This window comes from Marmota marmota, unplaced genomic scaffold, assembly GCF_001458135.2.
Source record: "Marmota marmota marmota unplaced genomic scaffold, marMar, whole genome shotgun sequence".
Taxonomy (NCBI): Eukaryota; Metazoa; Chordata; class Mammalia; order Rodentia; family Sciuridae; genus Marmota; species Marmota marmota.
In genome coordinates, this window is record NW_026000211.1 from 27,834,717 (window position 1) to 27,857,858 (window position 23,142).

Sequence of the window (23,142 nt, forward strand, 5' to 3'; positions counted from 1 at the left end):
AATTATCCAAAATATATAAGTTTCCTGGAATTTCCTAATTTAAGTCAATTACAACAGGTGTATTATGTCTAGCAGTTAATGGAGACTAGATTTAGAAGAAATATTTTCTACTTAACTGAAGAATGTAAGTGGTTGCACTGGAATGTACCAATGAATTAAATTATCTGTTTTTTTCTTAAAATGCCTTACCGCATGCAAAAGGTTTACACCTTGCATTGTAATGTAGGCATTCCTCAACTTATAGAAAGGTTGTTATAAAAGCTTATCAATAAATCAGCTTCATGGAACTCAAATTACATTTTCCCACTGAAACAATTTTATAAAGAGTAGTAAGGCCATCTTTAAGAAATCCATAAAGCTAAAATTCATAGAACCTATTGTGCTTTACTGAAACACTGTAGGATTTTTTTTTTTTTAAACTAACCACTAGGAATCATTACTTGGTTAATACAACAGATTCTAGGAATATGTCTCTCCATTGCTCTATGCATGTAAAAACACACACACACACACCATCTACCCACACCTATAAAACAGAAAGCTCCTTTTCTCTTTAGTGTAAGCACAATGAAGGAAGTAGAGCTTAGAAAAAAGGTTCTTGTACCTGAAGGCTGGGAGAGGTAGTATGCTAGAGCTTATTAAAAGGCAATGAACACTAGAAGTTTCTATAGGATTGGTTCCTACTGAATCTTAAAGATGCAGGACAAAAGTCTTGCAAGCAAATGGTGTATTATAACTTCTACCAGTTGTCTCCTGGAAAGATGGTTTGTTTGCTTTCATTTTGTTTTTTTGCTACCAAGGACTGAACCCAGGGGTGCTTAACCACTGAGCCACATCCCCAGCATCCCCACCTTTTAATATTTTATTTAGAGACAGGGTGTCACTAAGTTGCTTAAGGCCTCTCTAAGTCCATTCCAGTGGCTTTGAACTTGTAATTCTCTAAACTGCTGGGATTACAGGTGTGCGCCACTTGCACAGCTGGAAAGATTTTTTTTAACAAGCTTAGAAACTTCCTAATAATCACTTTTAATTATGTATTTTTAAGCTTTCATAAACTCAAAGAAAAATAAAGTATAGGTTACTTTTGTGAATATTAGATACATCCAAAGATCTAACAATAACCTCTCCTCCCCAACTATAAGATTGGGGGTGCGGGTTGAAGGAGCCTGCACAGCAGCTGACAGGCATCCCTCTGCCAGGGACCAAGGCCAGAAAGTCTTGGCATCTGCTCTCTCAGGAGAGGGCTGCCTACACTTGGGACCTACTTTTCTACTCTACCCAAACACATCTAGATTTTTAGATTTTTTTAATCCACAAAACTATTTTTAAGGATGCAAGAAAAAGACATAAAAAAAAAATCACAAAGACAAATAACTTAATTTCACATGAATACATTTTCTCATATGCCCAATCCTTTGACAATTTGAAAGAAAAATACATAGGGATCAATACTTCTACAAAACTAGCTATTCTATTATTCAATCCCAACACCAATTTACAGTCACTCTTTTTTTTTTTTTTTTACAAAAAAAGGTGAGAATTTCATGTTTCAATTATGCCTTGCTACCATTATAAGATTTTAGTAAGTATTTTTTATAAAACTCATATCCATAAACATTACATGACTTTACAGAGACCACTGCAAAAGCACATGAGAACAAGAGTTCCACATTCCTCCTGGTCTCCAATTCAGCTGAAGTCTACTCCACTTGCCTGCATAGGTGTTGGCCTTGTTCAGGAGGTCTGTGCATGCGTGCATATCAGCGAAAGCCCGAATTCCTAAGCAGTTGACAGGGTGAAGCTGAGATTCCAAGAATTCACAGCAAGTCTTCTTCACATCCTGTAACTGTAACAGACCAGCTGCTGGGAGAAGTACCTGTAACACACAAGGGAAAGTGCTTAGGCCACTGCTATTTTACCTGCTTCTCCAAAGGGCACAAGAGGTCCAGTCATCCACACCCAAGTATTCCATAGAAAACAAATGTAACAATTATTTGCAAAAGTGGTAATGACTCTTCATTCACTATAATTTCTAAGGAATCGTTCAAAGTTCTCGGCAGTCTCAAGAATATAAGATATCAGATCATATTATATTTATGGTTTGTTTGATATGCATAAACAAAATGTTCCTGAATTTTTAAAAACACCCATTATTAGTAAGCTAGGGGGTGCTATAATTCAATAAAATGGTTTTGTTTGCTTAATGCAATGGTCCTGAGCTTCAGAATTTTGTGAGTAAGGGGTGTACCCAGACAAAGCCACATTTTTCAGAAGGCCTGCTCTTCCACTGTCTGAATAATACAACAAACTGTTTTTCTTAGCGGGTAGAACAACTTTTATTTAGCCATTTTTTAAGAGTGCATTTTAATTATACAGAAAATGTGTTTCACTGAGGCACATCCATACATGTATATAGCATACTTTGATCATAATTACAAGGGTACAATAATTTAAAATTCAACATGAATCTCTAGTTACAAGCAATTTCTCTAGAATGTAATACATTACTGAAATAAAAAGCATAAGTAGTAATTGCCTAATAACTTTTAAATTCATATTTGTATTCCAATAACTCCAAACAATTTTATATCAATTATCAGTTGTTTTGTAGAATTTAAGCACTATCCTCACTATAAATACTACAACTAAGATTATACTCCTTTTCAAACAGATCAATAATGGAGCGATTTTTTTCTTATAAGTGAATGAGGAGAGCACTATTTTAAGGACCAGATTTGAAAATCAAATTGAGAAAAACTTCATTTAAAAAGTTATTAGGCACAGTGGCTCAGCAGTTAAGTTAAGTAAAGCCCTAAGCAATTTTGCAAGATCCTGTCTCAAAAATTAAAAAAGGGCTCAGGAGGTAGCACAGTGACTAAGCACCCCTGGATTCAATCCCTGGTTCAAAAAACAATAATAATAAAATAAAATAAAAAGAAAGTAAGTTACTGAATACCTACCATTTTTTCAAAAAGGCCACTCCCCGCAAAATCAACTATTCAACAATGGTCAATTTTAGAAAAGATATTAGCATAAAAAAAACCTTCTAAGTTCCTACAGTTTCAAAATATATATAATATAATATAATATACNCACCATTGACCTTGCTTATTTTGTGGATTAGTCGAACAGCCAGCTAAAACAAAAAATAATAAAGGATACTTAGACTTTAGATGAAACATATTCCATGATCAAAACTACTCAGACAGCTGGCAACCTGTGAACTGGATACTTTAGAATTAAATCAAGTTTCCCAATAAACTGTTTTGGAAACCAAACTCATGAGGAGTTAAATGCTTTGTCCAAGTCAAACAGCTGGCCATTGAAACCTATGGATACAATTAGATTGGCCAACAACTCCTTAGTCAGTTATAATACCTTCCACTCCATATTTAGGTGCAGAAGGAAGGTACTTGTGTAAATTTCTAAATATCTAATATTCTTTTCATCATAGTAATAAAGACAGCAACCACTTCAATAATGCATTCTTAGTTGCTTTCATTTACTGAGTAATTACTGTATCAAGTATGGAGCTAAACACTCCTCTAGAGGTTTGGAAAAGTTGGTTGACTTGCCTAAGGTCACGTACTTGGAATGGGACAGGTCAAGCCTCCTACGTGAGCAGTATTAACCAAGACAGGTACAACTATTTCAGAAGGCACACAGACCTTGTGTTCGTGGCTATGAATATAAGAGGAATATATTTTAAAAGTTACCTTTCACTTTTTTAATAATATAAATATTCTTTCCTAAATACATTTATTTAAATAAAAATGAAGTCAATGTAGAGAAAAACATTAAATATTTAACAGTATTCATGGTACAGAATATAGCAAAATTCTAGAGGATGCACATAAATGATTGAAATTTGGAAAATGTTGATTTAGAAAATGAGATTCAATATTCTAATCTTTCATATCTGATAACATGCTGATTCCTATGATTCACATAAAAGTGACAAATAAGAACATGCTTTTACCTGGGGTACTCTAACCCCAGAACTTATTTTCTACTGAAGTGGCTAAATTATACTATTAATAAAAAAGTGGAAATACTTAGCAAAGCAAAGAGGTGATTTCTTAATTTGCTCTGGGTCACAAAAATATCTTGGGCATTGTCACTTCAAGATCCAACAAATAAATTTTCATCTTAAAAACTTACTTTTCTGAGTTGTCTAGGGCAAAGGAGCAGCTGAACAGTGATAATTCTTACGTGAAGTAGATTATAATTAAAATAAATGCACAATGGAAATTTTCCATTTACTTATACTTCACTAATATTAACTCTTGAGATTAACGATCTAAGACAATGAAGTATATTCTAAAACATATAAGAAATAATAATTATAATTTTCTATATATTTGAATGTTAATCATAGAGTCTAAGAATCTCAGAGTGATTAAATACAATAGCACATTTATACAGGGAGAGCCACACTCCCAAAGCCAGGGGAAATGTAAAGTAAGTGACTCTCTGAGAGTCTCCACTCAGACCCTGGTGTTCTTACCACAGGCTCAGTCCCTTTCAAGTCACTACTAATAGCTTTGCTTCATTTCATTTGCTTCACAGGAGTAACACAACTGGAACGAACTGATCTTGTGTATTTGTTCCCATGTTTAGTGTTCATCTCCCTGTAACGGAATACGTAACAGCAGGATCACATTTTATCCCCTGCTGTATATCCCCAGGTCTATAGCAATACATAGATTTGGTGGACAAATACTTAATGATTTGGAAAATATTCTTCATAAATAAATCAACTTGAATGTAACTCATTTGTTACTTCAGGGGTATATAAATTTTAGGGCTAGGGATGTAGCTCAGTGATAGAGCACCTCATGCATGAGTTTCTGGGTTCAGTCCCCAGTACCAGATTTAAAAAAAAAAAAAAAAATGAAAGGGGTACAATTTTGGATGAATTCTGTGTCAGAATTACCAACACTCTATTTCTAGGAATGCATCTGTATGGGACACTTCTTGTGTCCTATAACAAATCCTCTCAGCCCTACCTCATGCTCTATCAGCCACGGCCATCAGCAGGTTTGAGCAGACTTTGATCATCTGTCCAGCTTCCTACCTGGGACTCTGGCACTAGGCACTCAGACCTGCACATCCAGAAGCATGGAAAATAATGATGAAGGATCAACCTCCACCAGTAAAGAATGGTCCGCCCTAGGTACATGTATGACTGCACATGTGATACAACCATAAAAATGAAAAGTTGTGCTCCCTTTGTGTACAATGAATTGAAATGCATTCTGCTATCATGTACAGCTAATTAGAACAACAAAAAAAAGAATGGTCCAAAGGAAAATAAAGACTTTTCCCTTTAATCCCTAAGCAGATAGTTCAGAGACACATTTCATACAGCTCCTCAAAAGGGAGAGTAAACACATCACACTTAGCTGTGGCTAGATCAATACCATACCTCTGAACTGGATTCCCTCCTTTCCAGTTTAAACCCCAACTCACTCATTCCTGGCTCCCTGGAAGTGCCCAAATAAAATAAGTACGTAAGACTTGCTTTCAAAGGAACCCCCAATTATTGTACTGAGCAATAAATTAAACTGTGAATGTGGATATTTTAACTATAAGAATGTTAGCTATAATGCTATTTACAATATCAAAAATTAAAAATAATTTAAATGTCCAATAATGGCAGATAATGAAGCAAATTCTATAATGTCAATGAAACTGAATACTTTGCAGCTATTAAAAAACATTTGGAAAAAAATCATGATATTAAAAAAAATGGGGGCCAGGCACAGTGGTGCACATATAGAATCCCAGCTACTCAGGAAACTGAAGCAAAGGACTCCAAGCTCAAGGCCAGCCTCAGCAACTTTGCAAGACCCGGTCTCAAAATAGAGTTAAGGATGTAGCTCAGTGGGTAATCCCTAACACCACAAAAAAAGTTTTAAAAGATTTGGTAGGGGGCTGGGATTGTGGCTCAGCGGTAGAGCGCTCGCCTAGTACGAGCAGGACCCAGGTTCAATCCTCAGCACCACATAAAAATAAAGGCTTCGTGAAGAAACTATGGAAAAAAAAAAAAAAAAGATTTTGTACGCAAACATTTAATAACTTGGAAAATGTTCCTAACATACAGTTAAACATCACATAACATTTCAGTCAACAATAAGCTGCTTATAAGATGCTACCTGTACCATATAGCCAGGTATGTAGTAGCTATTTCATTCAGGTTTGTATAAGTACATTCTATGTTTTCACACTGATGAAATCATCTAATGACAAATTTCTCAAGATTATACCCCCAACGTTAAGCAATGCATGGCACTAATCAGCATAAAAAGCTAGTTTTTAAAAAGAATATTCAGTTTGATTCTTTTTAATTTATTTTTTGGTAAAACACACAATACATAAACACAAGGATAATACCAAGGGATATACTGCCATTGTTTGTAAGTATGATCTCTGGTTAGTGATAGAACGGAGGTTTTCTATTTACTTATTTTTATTTATTTGCAAAATTTTTTAAGTGTTCTATAATGAATGTGTACCATTTAAATGATCATATCATTCAAAAGAAAGTCAGGAAGAAGCAAGGAATGACTTTCTACATTTGTAGAATGCTAGCCAAGGTAACAGTGGGTAAGGAGCGCTGTTTATGAGATGCAGCTCCCCAGTCACCAGAGGTTGCCTCACACTGGCCCATCCATCCTGAGTACCAGGAGTCTCACAGGCCCTTTCATCATCAAGTTGTCCTACAATGTTTTGTAGGACATTGAATAGGCTCTCCATATATTATTTGCATTCTTGTGAGAGCAGTTACCTTAAAATATCTAAAGAAATATGAAGTAGAAGAACATCGTAACTAATTAAATAAAACTAACAAAGTGCTATCATTGGGTAAAATAGGGAAAATTTTTTTCATTTAGATATGTTGATTTCCAACACATGAAGACAAATTAAAGGCTACACATTTCATACTCAGAAAATGCTTTCAGCACTGAACAAAGAAAGGGGGTAAAAAAGCCACCATGATTAAGGAAGATGACTAGAACACTAGACAAGGACGACGCCCAAGCCATACAATGAGCATCCATGTGACACTCGTACACAAACCAGCTGCACATTTTAAAGTAAGATGCTTTCATCCTCTTTTACATTGTTTGACAAGCCAAATTACACATAAGATATTTCGCTTAGACAAGTACATTCCTTCTGCTTGGCTATTAGGATCTGTAGTTTATTTTCAGCTTGGGCATTGACTCCATAGAGGGAAATAATTTATGTAGTAAGACTTAAATCCTGAGCCATGAGCCATCTGTTTATTAAGAAAAGACTACCAAGTGGCTGACTGCTCCATATATAAGGCTTGCAGATGTCTAAGAACACATGCAAACATGAAACTCACAGCTTAGTCTCTGTTTAATTTTGCTGTAAGTACACTGCTAAAAAGTGATTTTTATTAATTTGCCAGTCATTTTACATCTATATCAAAGCACCTGTTTACTTAATATGCCAGAAATGACCTAAAAACAAACAAGGAAACAATTGTCCAAAGGTCTTTAGCAGAGGGAAGATACCACTAACTTTGACTAGTATGTACCTCCTAAAATCTGTACTCAGTACCCAATTTATGCCACTCATAGCTCAGAAATAGTATAATAAATGATTATAAGCCACAAAATCAAAAGTTTAATAGTATTACCTGACTGCTCTGACCTGGGGGCGGGGCAGTGCACAAAAGAAGGAAGAAGAGGTTCCTTCCTCTTTCTGGAATACAGGGCTAGCCTAGTTTTGAAATAGGAAGTATCAGTCCCTGACATCTTACCATCTCCTTATCCACACTTCTGCCTCTCAAGACTACGCCTCAGCTACCAGGAACCAGCCCCTCTGCTCTCTGCACCCAACTATGACTCTCCACCCAGATCTGATCTGTCTTTCTTTTGTGAATGCTAAGTATTTCTCCTCCCAACACACTTAACTGAGCTCCATCTCTTGGGATAGCTGCTGCCAGCAGGATTTAAAAAAAAAAAAAAAAAAAAAAACTCTTATTGGCTCACATTATAGTTAATAATGCACGGCCTTCCAAAACAAATTCCTTCCAGAGGTATTTAAAGTTTTAAGAGAGACTGACTCTGAAGCAGAATTTACCTGCAACCGAGAAAATTTCCAACAGTATAATCAATGAGGTACAAAGGCAAAGAGATTACAGAAAGAAGAAATTTGGGGGTAATATAACCTGCAGGCAGTCTGAAAGTCATCTCTCCTAAATCATCCATTTTACAGCTGCTACTTCCATCGTTTTTAACCCAAGGTTTCTCTTAAAACTTCAACTTTCTTGACATTGGCTCAAATGGATAATGAAGACAGCACACCTACCTTGCAGAATTGTGGAAAAACTTAAATATAAGTTGCTCAACCATTTACCAGAGCATCCATTATGTAACCCTATAACACACTACCTCTAATTCAGGACTTTTCCCCCTTGGACTTGACAGAGCACTCATAATGGAATACTGAGATTTAACTCCCTCCCTCACAAGATGATGTTCAACCCCAGATCATTCACAACACAGTGGCTTTCTGTTTTGATCAAATATTCCCAAACATAAAAGATAAAATCATGGGCTGGGGTTGTAGCTCAGTGGTGGAGTGTTTGCCTAACATGTGTGAGGTACTGGGTTTGATCCTCAGCACCCATAAAAATAAATAAAATAAAGGTCCATCAATAACTAAAAAAAAAAAAAAACAACTTTTTTAAAAGATAAAATCATAATTTTACAAAACGTGCCAAAGTAACTGAGTATGTAAAAGCAAAATAATTAATATAAATAAAAACAAGGAGAGCAGTTTATGACTGATTGGGTAAAATAGGGGAAAAATTTTTTCATTTAGATATGTTGATTTCCAACACATGAAGACAAATGAAAGGCTACATATTTTATACTCAGAAAATGCTTTTGGTGGGTGGGGTTGTGGCTCAGCAGTAGAGCACTTGCCTAGCATGTGTGAGGCCCTGGGTTGGATCCTCACACCACGTGAAAATAAATAAATAAAATAAAGGCATTGTGTCAACTACAACTAAAAAAAATAAATATTTTTCAAAAGTGCTTCGGGTAATGAACAAAGAAATGGGGTAAAAAAGCCACCACTGATTAAGGAAGATGACTAGAACACTCTGCCACTGTGCTACAACCCCAGCCCATAATTTTATCTTTTATGATAGGAATATTTGATCAAAACAGAAAGCCACTGTGTTGTGAATGATCTGGGGTTGAACATCATCTTGTGAGGGAGGGAGTTAAATCTCAGTATTCCATTATGAGTGCTCTGTCAAGTCCAAGGGGAAAAAGTCCTGACTTAGATAGAGGTAGTATACTATAGGGTCACATAATGAATGCTCTTGTATATGGCTGAGCAACTTTTAAGTTTTTCCACAACTCTTCAAGGTAGGTGTGCTGTCTTCATAATCCATTTGAGCCAATGTCAAGGAAGTTGAAGTTTTAAGAGAAACCTTTGGTTAAAAATGATGGAAGGAACAGCTGTAAAATGAATAATGTAGGAGAGATGACTTTTAATATAATTTTTAAAATTTTTTTATCAGTAATAATACATCTTTTCAAGTCAAGATATAATATACCTTTTCAAGTCAAGGTACGGTAGGCCTTGGACCCTAGCACATGTTTGCTATCACTATAAACTAGTCAACTCTCCTAGAAAGCAAATAAGTCATTCATTAAGAGGTATCCAAAAACCATAAAAGCTTAAAGTATTGATCTTGAAAATACACTTCTATAAATTCACCCAGAGAAAATAATTCCAAAAACAGAACATGCTTATCAACCAATGAACTTTAAACAGAAACAATTCATGATCCAACAACATGGCAACAAGTGAGTAAATTGTAGCAAATACACATGATAAAATGTTATGATCAGTAATAATGAAAACTATAAGACTAACTGCAAAAATAACATTTATAAAATGTTTGCTATAACATACAACCATATTATAGAATTAAATGAGATACAACATTAACATATGACCATATTAGGAAAACTTAATGGAAATCAAGTCACACGAAGAACAAACACAATTTCTTCTAACACACAGTGGACATAAGTAAAGAAAGTGACCTACTGGTCTCATTGATCATGGTTCCTGCCCTTACGTTCTTCAGTTCTATAGCTGGTAGCACTAGATCTGGATTCAACTGCCTCTAGTCAGAGACAATATCCAGGTCTACTTAAGCAGCTCAACACAGCTGACTTTATGCCTGTGCTTATGTGACTGGGCGCTACAATACATTGCTCCCCAGTCCCAGTTCCCGCCTACCTGCCCTTCCTTACCTCTAACTAGGGACCTTGTCCTACTAGGCGTCAGTTCCCCACTCTACCTTGCTGTGCACTGACCAGTTCTCCCAGACCCCAAACTCCTGTCCCTTGTTCCTTGTTCAGGACATATGGAGAACTTGCTCTCAGACTCTCCTTTTGTCTCATTCCAGCCAGGACCTTTATGTAGTTCAGCTTTCACTCATCACAGGCCCTGTCTATCCTAATGAGCACTGATTCACTCACTATTTATTTACCAGGCACCTAATATGTACCAATTTCTAGTCTAGGTTCCAGAGATATGGCAGTGAACAAAACATACAAATATACCAGCCATCTAAGAGCTCAAATTCTAACAGGTAGTGAGTGCTTCCATTTATTAAGGTATATACAGTTTCCCTCATTCCAACACTCCTGCCCTTGAAAGTGGTCTTTGTATCCCAATGTCTGTATTCCACAGGCACAGAGGGAATGAAGCTGGGAGAGGTAGGAGCTGTAGACATTAATCCCAATCTGTCACTGAGTTCCTATAAAATCTTGGGGCAGAATAGTTAATATGAAAAGAATGCAAAATGAAAACCACACCATAGGTTTTAATCAGGAAGTCTGGGCTTGGATCTGGATAGTTTCACCCTAGCTGTGTGATCCTAGAAAATCACTCAGCCCCTCTGAGCTACAATCTTCTCATCTGTAGAAACACTTCTTTCTCCAGGATGTTATAAAAACTAAATGAGGTCAGTGCTTGGCAAAGTGACTGAAACACAAGGCAGACAGTCCCTTCTTCCCAAGTGAATAATGTGTACTATTTCTATTATCATTTATAAGAATCCAATATTTCAATCTCCTCTCCTTTGGCCCCTTCTCTTTAAAATCACTACAAATTTCTAAAAAATGACTTCAAGTCTCTCAACAAATGTTGTTTTGCTCCTAATAATCAAAATCTCCTTCTGTATCTCCAATGGATCCTTCAGAATTCCTTCCTTCCCCTCAGAATTCCTTGAAAAACTAAAGAACAGACTAACATGAGTTCACACCTACCTTCCAAAAACAGAATTTAAACGATTTAAATTATGGTGGTAAGTTGAGACATCAAAAGAAAAAATAAGGACCAAAATGTACCTTCAGTAGGCCTCAAAACTCTTTTTAAAAATTAAAATATAGCCAGGCATGGTAGTGCATGCCTATAACCCCAGCAGCTTGAGAGGCTGAGGCAGGAGGATGGCAAGGTCAAAGCCAGCCTCAGCAACTTATTGAGGACTTAAGCAATTTAGTGAGATCCTTTCTCAAAATTAAAAAAAAAAAAAAAAAAAAAAGGTTGGGGATGTGGCTCAGTGGGTTCAAATCCTGCACCAAAAATAAATAAATAAAAATAAAAATAAAATAAAATATAAGAAAGCAAGTTTAAGAGACCAAAATTATCAGTTAACTCAAAAAACAGAGGTTAAGACATGAGACTCTTAATACAAGAAGATATCTCTTGCTTTTCAAAGGTGGTGCATGGGTATCTTTATAACAACTGTGGATGGTAACTGACAAATTTCATGCCAAATACAATTGTCAAAATAATTTGTCTTCATTTCTTTCTTTTTGTGGCAGTCATGCCCTAGGCCAGGGGAAGTAATCCAAACATCTCCCCGGGGCACCGTATTACTACATCACATACTACTCCTTCCTCTTTTTTCTTCCTATTCTTTCCTCTTTTTCTCTCTCCTTCTTGCCTTTTCCTCTATGATTGCACCTTTTCCATAATCTTTCTAAACTGATTTGCACCATTCTGAGTATATGCCTTTATCTAAAAAAAAATGTCAGTTTTGATCTATGGTATGTGAATTATACCTAAAGTACTTAAAACCCATGCTAAGGGGTTGTGGTTGCAGCTCAATGGTATAGCCCTTGCCTAGCAGGCAGGAGGCCCTTGGATCAAAACCTAGCAACACACACACACACACACTACTAAGATATGAACCATCAAAGGTTGGCACTCATAAACAGAGTTTTACAATGGAAAATAATAACCAAAAATAAGAAGTAAACAAAAATAAAATGAAATTAACTTCTTGACCCAATTTCTACACTAGTATTCATAAACTTAACTTAAAACAGGGTTTGCTAACTTTGTGAATACATGTTAGTGATATAGCTACATGCTATTTTCACAAGAAATAAAGTATTAGTAAATTGTATATTCTAAGGAAAGGCACGAGTACCCTTAAACCAGATTATCAAAAGCACAGTAAATTTACTAACCTAACAATGAAATTAGGATATCCAAGTTCAAAAGGTAATCATATTTTCAAAAATTGTATCTCAAAATTCCTAGAGTTTAAGCTTTTGGCTAACCTCAGGCCAAACATGCCAGAACCATGGGTAATTTAACTCTAGACTCTTTATCACCTAGACTGAATTGGAGACATACCATGCCTGAACAGTGGCAACCAGCCTGATCCAAATGTGCTAGCTCCACACCTAAACAACATAAAGCAAGTATGAAAGATCAAGGGGGAAAAAGTCCGGGGGGGCTGGGGTTGTGGCTCAGTGGTAGAGTGCTTGCCTTGCATGTGTGAGGCACTGGGGTTTGATTCTCAGCACCACATATAAGCAAATAAAGGTCTGTCAACAACTAAAAAAAAAAAAAGAAGAAGAAAAGAAAAAAAGTCCACCTAATAAGAACATTTACTTGTATTTTCTCATTACTGCTCAAATTACTACAATGCTATTATAACATTCTAAGTCATAATCAGGATGAAGTCATTTTTGATTCATCAAGATAAATGCTTTTTACATACCACACAAAGTTACTTGAAACATAAATCTCAAAATGATTCAACTCTGTGGACATCTTCAAAGATTATATACCTTATATGCCAAACCCTTTTGCTCACAAAGGACTTACTCTATCTCAGAAGGGAAACAGAACACACATATAAAGCCATAAAAAGTAACTTACTTACTAATGCTTCTGAAGTACCTACCTTTGTCCCAAACAAGAACTTTAAATACTCATCTAGTTTTATGAAATGTCCTAATAATAAGGTTTCTAAGGTTTTCTCAAACTAGCTGACTCCAGTGCCTTTTCATACTAAATTATAAGTTTTTCATTTGTTTTATACACTTAACTTATGGAGTAAAACATAACTGAATTGGAATATTTGGAAAACAGATGTTCTAGATGGTCAAATATTTTGATCAAAATCATGATTACCAAATTCAGACTTAAAACATGACACAACATCCCAACTTAATTGTAAATAATTTAAAATTTTATGCCTCTGGATAATAAGAGACTTATTAGTATCCTGATAAAGTGATAAATACCAGGTTAAAAGATTTCTGGGTATTAGAGTAATAGATAATGCACTCCAGTGATAGGATTTTCCATTGATATACCATAAATCACACTAATCCTGAAGGTTTGACTCAAACAATTTTTATGTATATTTTTGTTTTAACCTTTGCTTTGCAAGCGCACCATCTGCCAAACCCTTTTGCTCACAAAGGACTTACTCTATCTCAGAAGGGAAACAGAACACAAATGGAAAAGCAATAAGCCCTCCATAGACTGCTGGGGAAAAAATCACTTTCCTTCTCAGGCACTATCCATCAAACCAATGGAACGGGTTGTAATAACTCAAAGATAGCACATGGTACTACAATCACCCCAGAGTGTTGTCTCCACACTAACTCACACACACGTAAGACTCAGTGAGTAAAGAGAACCTTATGAAAAATTAAGAATATTTTTATATGTCCTGATTCAGAACATAAAAGAGTAAGGAAAAGGTTAGATGAGCCATTTTCTACCCAGTGGTCTCAAACAATCTTAATGACTTCTTCTTCTCCTTCATGGCCTCAAGTCTTTTATTGCTGCACATTTCTTATTTCTACTTAATATTCACTGGGAATTTTAAAATTTTTGCAAGTTTTAACTGGTACATTTTATAGCATTTCTATGACGCAGCAAAGCATTATTAGCCTCATTTAATTGCTGGGAAATAGACAGAAAGGTTAATGTTTTACTCAAGGCCATTCTTGTAGTCAATGGTAAGTTTAAGAGTTGAGCTCTGAATTCTAATATGATAATTAGCTAGAGTCCACTGGCCCATGAAGCTTTCCAGCACAGAACCATTCCAAGGGCTTATTATTATTTTCTGGGTTGTTCAATTTAACCTAAATATGCAGCTTTATACATTAATTTAAGTAATTTTATCCTAGGAGGCCACTGAAAATACTTACGAAACTGCTCAGTAGATGTTTTTGTTCTCCTTGAAGATGAGTCTTGTACTGAACTTCGTTAACTCCTTTAGTATTTGGGCAACTTCTAAATGAGTGGCTGGGAATGAAGAATGGTCATCCAATCAAGATGACTGAAGGGCAATGTGGAGCAGATCTGGAATGTGGCTGTAACTAAACTTAAAACACAATCAAGTGTATGGTTACAGTTTCTATCAGAAAAAAAAATTTTTAATATAAGGTTTAAAATGGTCTGCATTATTCAATCTCCAAAAGGAGATGCATAAAAATCCAAAATACTAGGGACTCTGCTCTCTAGCTGGGAATCATTACTGTTGAGCAACTATGGCTGGCAGAGTTTATCATATCCTCAAGTCAACTACTATACTGCAAAAAATTCAGAAGTGAATTATCTGAAGAGCAATTATTATGCAAGATGGCGAGATACTGGATTTCATGGTACACATCAATTAAAACACAGGTTCCATGATGGGGCAATAGTTCAGAAGGGCCCTTTCTTATCCCTTTGAACTAAAATGCCCTCCCTGTGATTCTGTGCTCACCAAAATGATCCTCTGATTACAAATTCTATCACTTATGTACCTAGACTCTGGAATCTGAGTAGAACTTCTTATTCTTAATCTTTTTAAGTGTTTTTAATAACGTACTAAATTTATTTCTTGGACCACTGATCACCAACCACACCTAAGGAAAAAAAAATGCTTCTTCAATGCCAGAAATGTTATTCCCCATTGATGCTTCTTTTTTCCCAAAACCCACCTTCTCTGAAGTCCTCTCACCCTCGTTACTGGGATTATCTTGCAATATCTCAGTCAGGTCCCATTCATTTACTGATCACTTTTTCAAACCTAAATCACTGTTCTCTTCTCTACCACAATTTAACAATTTTTGATAACAAACACCCAACCAGAGAGACCACCTCAGTTTTTTTAATTCCAACCATCTCTTCCTCTTCCTCAAATACTACTCATGCAATTTTGTTCTAGACTTTGTTATACCAGAAAGAGGAAGAGGAAGAAAATGTGGATTATAGCTAATCACCCATCCAAGCTTACTTAGTCTTAGCCAATCTTCAACCAATGTGTAAATTCCTAAGGATCAATAGATTTTTTTTTTTTTTATTAAGCCATGGAGCTTGGCACAGTTTGTTTCACAGCATTTTTATGACAACAGCTAACAAATACATTCATCACCTCCGTAACACTATATATAAGTGGCTAAATATGGCTTAAGAACATCACATAACCACTCTTGCTGATCTTTATGACTAACAAATCTCAGGTGAGCTCCCAATATGGCCTGATAATTCTCCTACACTTCACTCGTAGAAGAATCCACCTGCATCGACCTGCATCCCTTTCAAGACTATGATTAAATATCTTATTAAATATCTTATTAAAATATCTCCCTTTTCTTCATCTTCCTTTTGGCTGATGACTTGTCACAGTCTTTATAAAGAGATGCAAACTGGAGGTACCTAATCTTTCCACTAGTCAAGCCACTAACCTGATTGCACCTGTAAGCAGTCTGTCTCTCCTCTGGTTAATGATGTGGCACATATTCTACCTTGTACCCAAGACAAAACCCTCTATTTATTTTAGATCTCAACCTTGCTCACTTTTGTAAGGACTTCCCAATTACACCTTTTCTCTCATCGTCATTTGCTTTTCTAATGGGTCATTCTAGCTAATATATAAATGTGCTTTAACATATTGCCATATAAAAAAAAAAATCCCTCCCCCAAACCCACTGACCCTTTCAGCCAGCACACTGCTATCCACCTTCATCGCAGTGTTTTGAAGGGGTTCTCTGTGCTCTCTTAAGTCTACTTCTCCTCAGCACACTCCAATCCAGCTTTCATTTTCACCATCACATCTAAATAGGTTTTTTTCAAGGTCATTGAAGACGAGTAAAACCCTATAATTCACCATCCCCACTCGAATATTTCTGAGTAAATAAGGACCAAAAGTTATAGACTATCCTGGGAAACTCTTTAGAAAGCTCCTGTCTCAAAATAAAAAATTAAAAGGGCTGGGTGTATAGCTCAGTAGTAGAACACCCCTGGGTTCAATCCCTAGTACTGAGGGGAGGGAGGAACCCATGAGTAAATTTCATTGGCTCTACCTCCAAATATCTCCCAAATCTGACCACTGTTCACCATCTCTTACCCCAAACCTATACCCAACCCACACATTCTCTAACTTAGGCAACTCCAACAGATATTTAAATGAACTTCCAACTTTTATTATTACCTCCTAAAGTCCTTCCTCCACATAGCAGTTGAACACAGAAGCAATCTGTATAAAGCATAAACCCCTTCTAAAGCCTGACAAACAGAACAAATCCAACCTCATTACCATAGTTTACAAATCCTACTTTTTCTGATCTGATTTTCAGTTTCATATTTTTCTACTCTCTCCATAATCTACTCTCCTTAAATAATAATGCTTCTTTTCCTCCTGACTCTTAAATATGCCAAACTCATTCTCAGGTCTTTTGTACTTCTGGGTGGAATGTTCTCTGCCTTGATCTTTGCCTCACTCCCTACTTCCTTTCATTCAGCTCTGCTCAAATGACTTCTCCCCCAGAGAATGGCCATGCAAATTTATCTGTGGGTTTATTATTTGTCTTGCCCTGACTTCTCTTCCACTGGCTTTCAAGACAGTAATCTTCTTGTCAACCCTGCTTGACTCTGCATTTGTCAGTGGCTAAAACACTGCCTAGCATATACAGATGACCCATAAATGTTTAATAAACTATTGATTAAAAACTGGAATTCATCAGGATCAATACTGGCAGTGGAAGAAAACATGCAAACTCAACAGCTTAGAAGCAGGGAAGGAAAAAGGCAAGTCATGTAAAAAAAGCAGTAAAATAGCTATCAATTCTTACCTAATCTAGCTTAGTCTAGGTACAGATCTTACAAACCTTACAAAACTTGAAGAAGTTTAGTCCAATTTGGTCCTAAAACAATCCTAACCAAGACTGTCAAGTTTACTTGGCACCTAATCAGTGTTTATGGTCTGGCATTAATCTTACTGTCCTAAACATGGTATGCTCTCCTAAGCACATTCATGCTTACCAAGCCTTGACATGAGCCCCAAAGCCCCAAACGACAAGTCCCAGATTCTAGGCTTGCTGTCCAATTGCTTATAGGAAGACTCTCCTAACTTTAGTTGACTCTATCTATCATGATAATCACCTAGTCCCTACCAAGTCTCTTTGCAGATAAGCTAGAAAATAGGAGCTATAGGCTTGAATCAGTATGCACCCAGGACAGCTCTTTCTGGATCAAAGACACTGTAAGCAGTCTAACAGTAGGTACCACCGCCACTAACACCATGACACTCCCACTGCCATGCCCCCAGAACTAAATTTGTCACTCACTCTTGAACATTTTAATTTGGACTGTATACTACCCTCAATTTTAAAAATGGTTATTAAGTGCTTGTTCCCTTAGGTCAGTGTTCCTATTCTTAGTCCCACTCATTTCTGGCTCAAATTCTAATCTCAACCAGGTTTTTGGTGAGGTCTATGTCTCACTTTTACATAAACCAGTTATCTCATAATTATGTTCCACAAGTTCTTATGTAAGGAATAATAGCATTATCCTTCTTTTATAGACAAGAAAAAATGGTCAAGGAGGTTAACCAATTTGCGCAAGGTTACATGTCACTGAAATGCCACAGCTAAGATCCAAACCCAGTCAAGTATATATTTATTACGCTCTGTTCCTATTCATTTTTTGTAGCACCAAGACTTAAGCAGATACTACACCAACATTTGTTTAACTGATAGGTTATCTTAAATGACTGGTTTTTAAAAATCTAATGGGAATTTCATTTCAGTGTTTACCTATGTAATACAGAAATACACACAGCAAAAGCACCCTTTGCCAACCTCCCCTTAATCCATGTCCCTAATTAACCAACTCTTCCCATGACCTCAGAAAAGCATATCCTGTAATATACTTGCACATATTTGCTCTGCCAGGTGAGCTGTATTTTACCAACACACACACACACACACACACACATACACACACACATATATGCTGGGTTTGCTCCCACATCTATTTATGACAACTGTACTTGTTATTAAAATTACATAATTTAAATGAATATATGTAATCCAATAAAATGTGAATGGAAAAAGAGTTGTTTCTATGAAAACTAAGCTGATTGCTTTAGAGTGACTTGTGACTGCACAAAAATAATTTGTGTATCAAAGTAGGTGTAGAAGGAATGAAAAAGAAAGTATATAATTCAAAGATGACAATGCACTGAGGTTTCTTTTCAAGTGTCTCAGTTTTTGCTATATTTTTTCAAAAACTGGAAAATTATAGTTCATGCAAGATTATGGTTTGGTTTGTGCAAGAAAGAACATGTATGTCTCCAATCACTTGATCGTGCTTAGTTTTAGAATAAGATTGATATACAGTTGTACATTTATATGTCTTAGGTTAAAAAAATATCTAGGATATGCACATATTCTTTTTCAATGATTTTCCACTTAATAGTCTTTTATTGATTAAGTCAGCTTAATTAATTTTTTTTTATTATGCCAGTGGGCCTGCTACCAGGTAAGACCCTCTATGCAATATACTCCTTTTAGGAACACTACATGGATAAAACACTATACAACATCACTTCTAGCACTTCAAAAACAACCTGTTTTACACCAATAAAACGAGATACCCTATGCTGAATTTTCTTCTGTACTGAAATTCTGTTAAAAATTCAGTGTGTGTGTTACCAATAATGATAAAACACTCATCTGAATTCTGTTCCATTTCTAAAAAGATGAGATACTTCTGTCTCAAATAATTCTTACTTGTGCAACACAGAAGTTTCATGAACTGTTCAAAGCCATTCATTCAAAATTATCTGATATTTCTTAAATTCTTCTGAAATGAAAAAGTATTAATATTGACTACTTTTTGACAAACATTTATAATATTAACTTGAAAATCAGAGCACTTCTTCTATTGGCACTGTTTATTAAAATCCTTATCTTTGTTTTTCACACTTACATCAAGTGAAAAACTCTTGCCTATTTTTAGCAAGCCAAAACAACGATGCAAAAGCTGAGATGTCAAAATGTATGTAACAAAACTACAAATTTAGCAATGAAGTAAATGCTTTAAAAAATTCAAGATCTAAAGATATTCCAAAAATGTTCAAATAACTTTTGAATAATGAACAAATTTTTTCCATTACAAAGGTATTTATACTTCCAATTCACAAAATCTCTTAAATTTGTAAGCAATATCAATTAGTTAACAACTTCACAGCTGCTATGATGTTGAAAAAATACTTAACCTTTCTAGGCCTATTTCTTCTATTTAAAATTGGGTTAATACCTAACTTACATGGCATAAAAAACATCAAATGAGATACACATGCACACACATAATGCCAAGCAAATAGTTGAAGATATATACATTTGAAAATTCTGTTTAATATATATTCATATATACACATACACACATTTATATTTTTTTATATCTAAAGGCAAGTTTTTGCTTCTGGTTTGTGTTTGTTCATTCATTCGTGGTACTGGGATTGATGGATCATGGTACTGTCTGTTTTTATTTTTGTTTGTGGTACCCAGGGGTACAAACCACTGAACTGCATCCCTAGCCTTTTTTTTAGAAAGGGTCTCACTAAGTTGACCAAGTTGGCGTGAACTTGTGATCCTCCTGCCTCAGTCTCTCAAAAAACTGGGATTACAGGTATGCACCATCACTCCAGGCCAAAGCCAGGTATTCTAACAATGAGTAAGGAGCAACAAAGGTACACAAATTCTCTGAAAATATGCAAAGCTTGGTGTACACAGGCTTACATGCCATTTCCTTAGGAAAGGGTCAACAGTTTTTCATCAGATTTTTCAAAGGCATCCATGACTCCCAAAAGTTCAAAAGCCTACTTTATGGTACACTTTAGCTTTATTTTCTCTACTCCCCGGATATATAAAGTTTATAAAGTTTGCTTGAAAACTCTAGAGTTTGTTAAATTTTAATTTACTCAGCAGCAACAAGGAAGTTGAATTAAAAGCATAGTCACGGGGGCCGGGGTTGTAGCTTAGCTGTAAAGCACTAGTCTAGCACGTGCAAGGCACTGGGTTCAATCCTCAGTACCACATAAAAATAAATAAATAAATAAATAAATGTCCAACTACAACTAAAAAGATATATATATTTAAAAAAAAAAAAGCATAGTCATGATAAAAATGTTTTTCTTCTCTCTTTAGAAAAACTAAATTACTATAAATTTGTTTAGCTCAAATTATCATCCAACTTTGCCATAAATAAAATCAAAACCCAAACTTTAAAAACCTAGCAAAAAAAAAAAAAAAATCAGTGAAACACACACACAAAATCAGAGAAACCTGAAATAGCCTCATTGCTTACATAACACAGTAACACTTGTTCCTTCGTTGGAGTTAATTTTTGAAATTACTCATTCCCTCACTCTGACTCAAAGTCAACAGCCTTCACTTCAAACAGCTATGATGTTGTTTCAAACCTGTATAATAAGGAGATCATATGGTGCCATAGAAGGGAACAAAACCAGGAATCACAGAAAGAAGGGTTATGGTGCTGTGCTAACTCTTGGGCAGGTGGAACTCAGCATCCTATCGTGCTATGAGTTCTCCAGAAAAACATGGAAATCCCAAAGACACTTGCTTCCTTATGTACTGCACTTTATTATTAAAACAGAAACTTAAAAACAAAAAAAGGTAGGTCACCTAGCAAAAGATTTTATTCTAGGTCTAATGAGAAAATATACCAACAACAATAAATATTTGAATTACAGAAAATTCTGTCCCCACTTTCAACACTCTAAAGAAATACACTCAGAGCAGTTCCACTGTAAGGCATAGTCATTTAAAACTTCAGCTTAACATTTTAATAACACCAGATAACTCACTCTACCATGCTGCTCCTTTACTTAAAAAGTGTATGGCACTTTACAAGAATTACTTAACAAAGTATAGACAGATAAAACAGAGGCAAGAGCAGTTTGGTATATCTTGATATGCAAAATTTCATTTTTTTAGTTCATTGGAAAACACTTGTTATGGAACGGGCAGCTTATTTTAAGCAGTTTTATTTCTAAACTGCCTTTTCCCAAAACAAGTGCTTTTCAAAGGACTATAAAATAGGGCTTTACATACGGATATCCCTATGCTAAGAGACAATCCTCCCCCTCTAAAAAAATAAACTATACAAATGTTAAGAATTTTTAACAAGTCTGCCAAATGCAACTCTTAGAATATATTTCTATAAGAGCTAAGCAATGTAAACAAAAGGCAAATTAGCAAGGCAAGAGGTTTTCTGAAAGGCTGTGACTAATATTTCAGAATAGAAATGTGATAGTTATTAAAAGAAACATGAGAGTTTTCTAATTCCTAATAGGCCAATGTCCCCATTGTGAGAACTACTACAAATAGCATTCAGGGCTGAACTCACAGTTTGGTCTCTTAGGCCTAAATCATCTTTAGCAATTTTCCCCCATGTGGCCCATTATGTGAATCAAAGAACTCAGTAATTCATTTGATGAAGATAGATATAGGACACAATGAGAGCCATGCATGCACTAAAATCAATAAAGAAGAAGCAAAAAAGAAACCAAGATAAATTCTTGTTGAAAACAATGCCCCAGAATCCAGCAAATAGTTTGACTACATAAAAAAGTCCAGAATGAGCTGTCATGTCAATACGATTTCAGGACACATCCCAACATGTTCTTCCATGCTAACCAACATTCATCATGTTAACCAACATTCATCTAGCATATGATTAATATACCTTTATATACCACCCCAATATTCATGGAGGTTTTTCAAATGCTTTACCTCATAAACAGGATTTCCAAGCAACAGCTACTGAGACAAGCTGGAGACATTATCCCTGCCCATATTTCACATTTAACAAACCACAGCATGTCTTAGCAAGTTCAAACACAAACTACAAATATTTTGTAGTATATTTCAATTAGCTAGAAGGGATAAAAGATTAAACCCTGAAGTCCTATTTGTGCAAGCAGAATTTACAAATTATTTAAGAATTTACTTCTAAGTTCTTTCTATTGTCTTCAAAACACAGTGTTCCAACTAAAAAGACTACAAATAAACACAAATATTTTGAAGGCAATTTGGTATCCAATTTAAGGAATTTAGCCTATGAAATTTTTGAATACAAATATCAAAACATCCATTCACTATAGCATTTTTATAAAGGTGAAAAATCACACATGCTACCACCATATGGGCTACCACCCAAAAGAATGATCCAAACCTACAGGTATTATAATATTAAAGACCGAAATACTTTGTTCAGTAAAAAAAGCAAGCCATAGACCAAGTATAAAAGAAACATAATTATCACGTAAAGAAAACTCTGTGTGTGCGCACACACATACACCTTTGAATGAATGCATGGGAAATGGTCTGAAAGGATTCATCCCTACAGATAACAGAAGTTACACTCTGGGGAAGAAGAGTAGCTCAACACGTGTAGGATAGGATAGGTCAAAAAATCCAAGGAGGAAATTTCACTTTTTATTCCACATCCATTTGTATTATGTGG

At 35.5% G+C, this 23,142-nt stretch overlaps 1 protein-coding gene across 6 annotated transcripts in view; it reads right to left on the bottom strand.

Moving 5' to 3' along the window:
• The window catches only part of Klhl2 (kelch like family member 2), an 87,060-nt gene that overhangs the window by 35,439 nt on the left and 28,479 nt on the right, over positions 1–23,142 (bottom strand). For all 6 annotated transcript variants that reach the window (XM_048791726.1, XM_015486247.2, XM_015486246.2 and 3 more), the window contains one exon: positions 1,714–1,876. In XM_048791726.1, the coding sequence (XP_048647683.1) occupies positions 1,714–1,876 (163 nt within the window). The remainder of the gene's footprint in view (positions 1–1,713; positions 1,877–23,142) is intronic.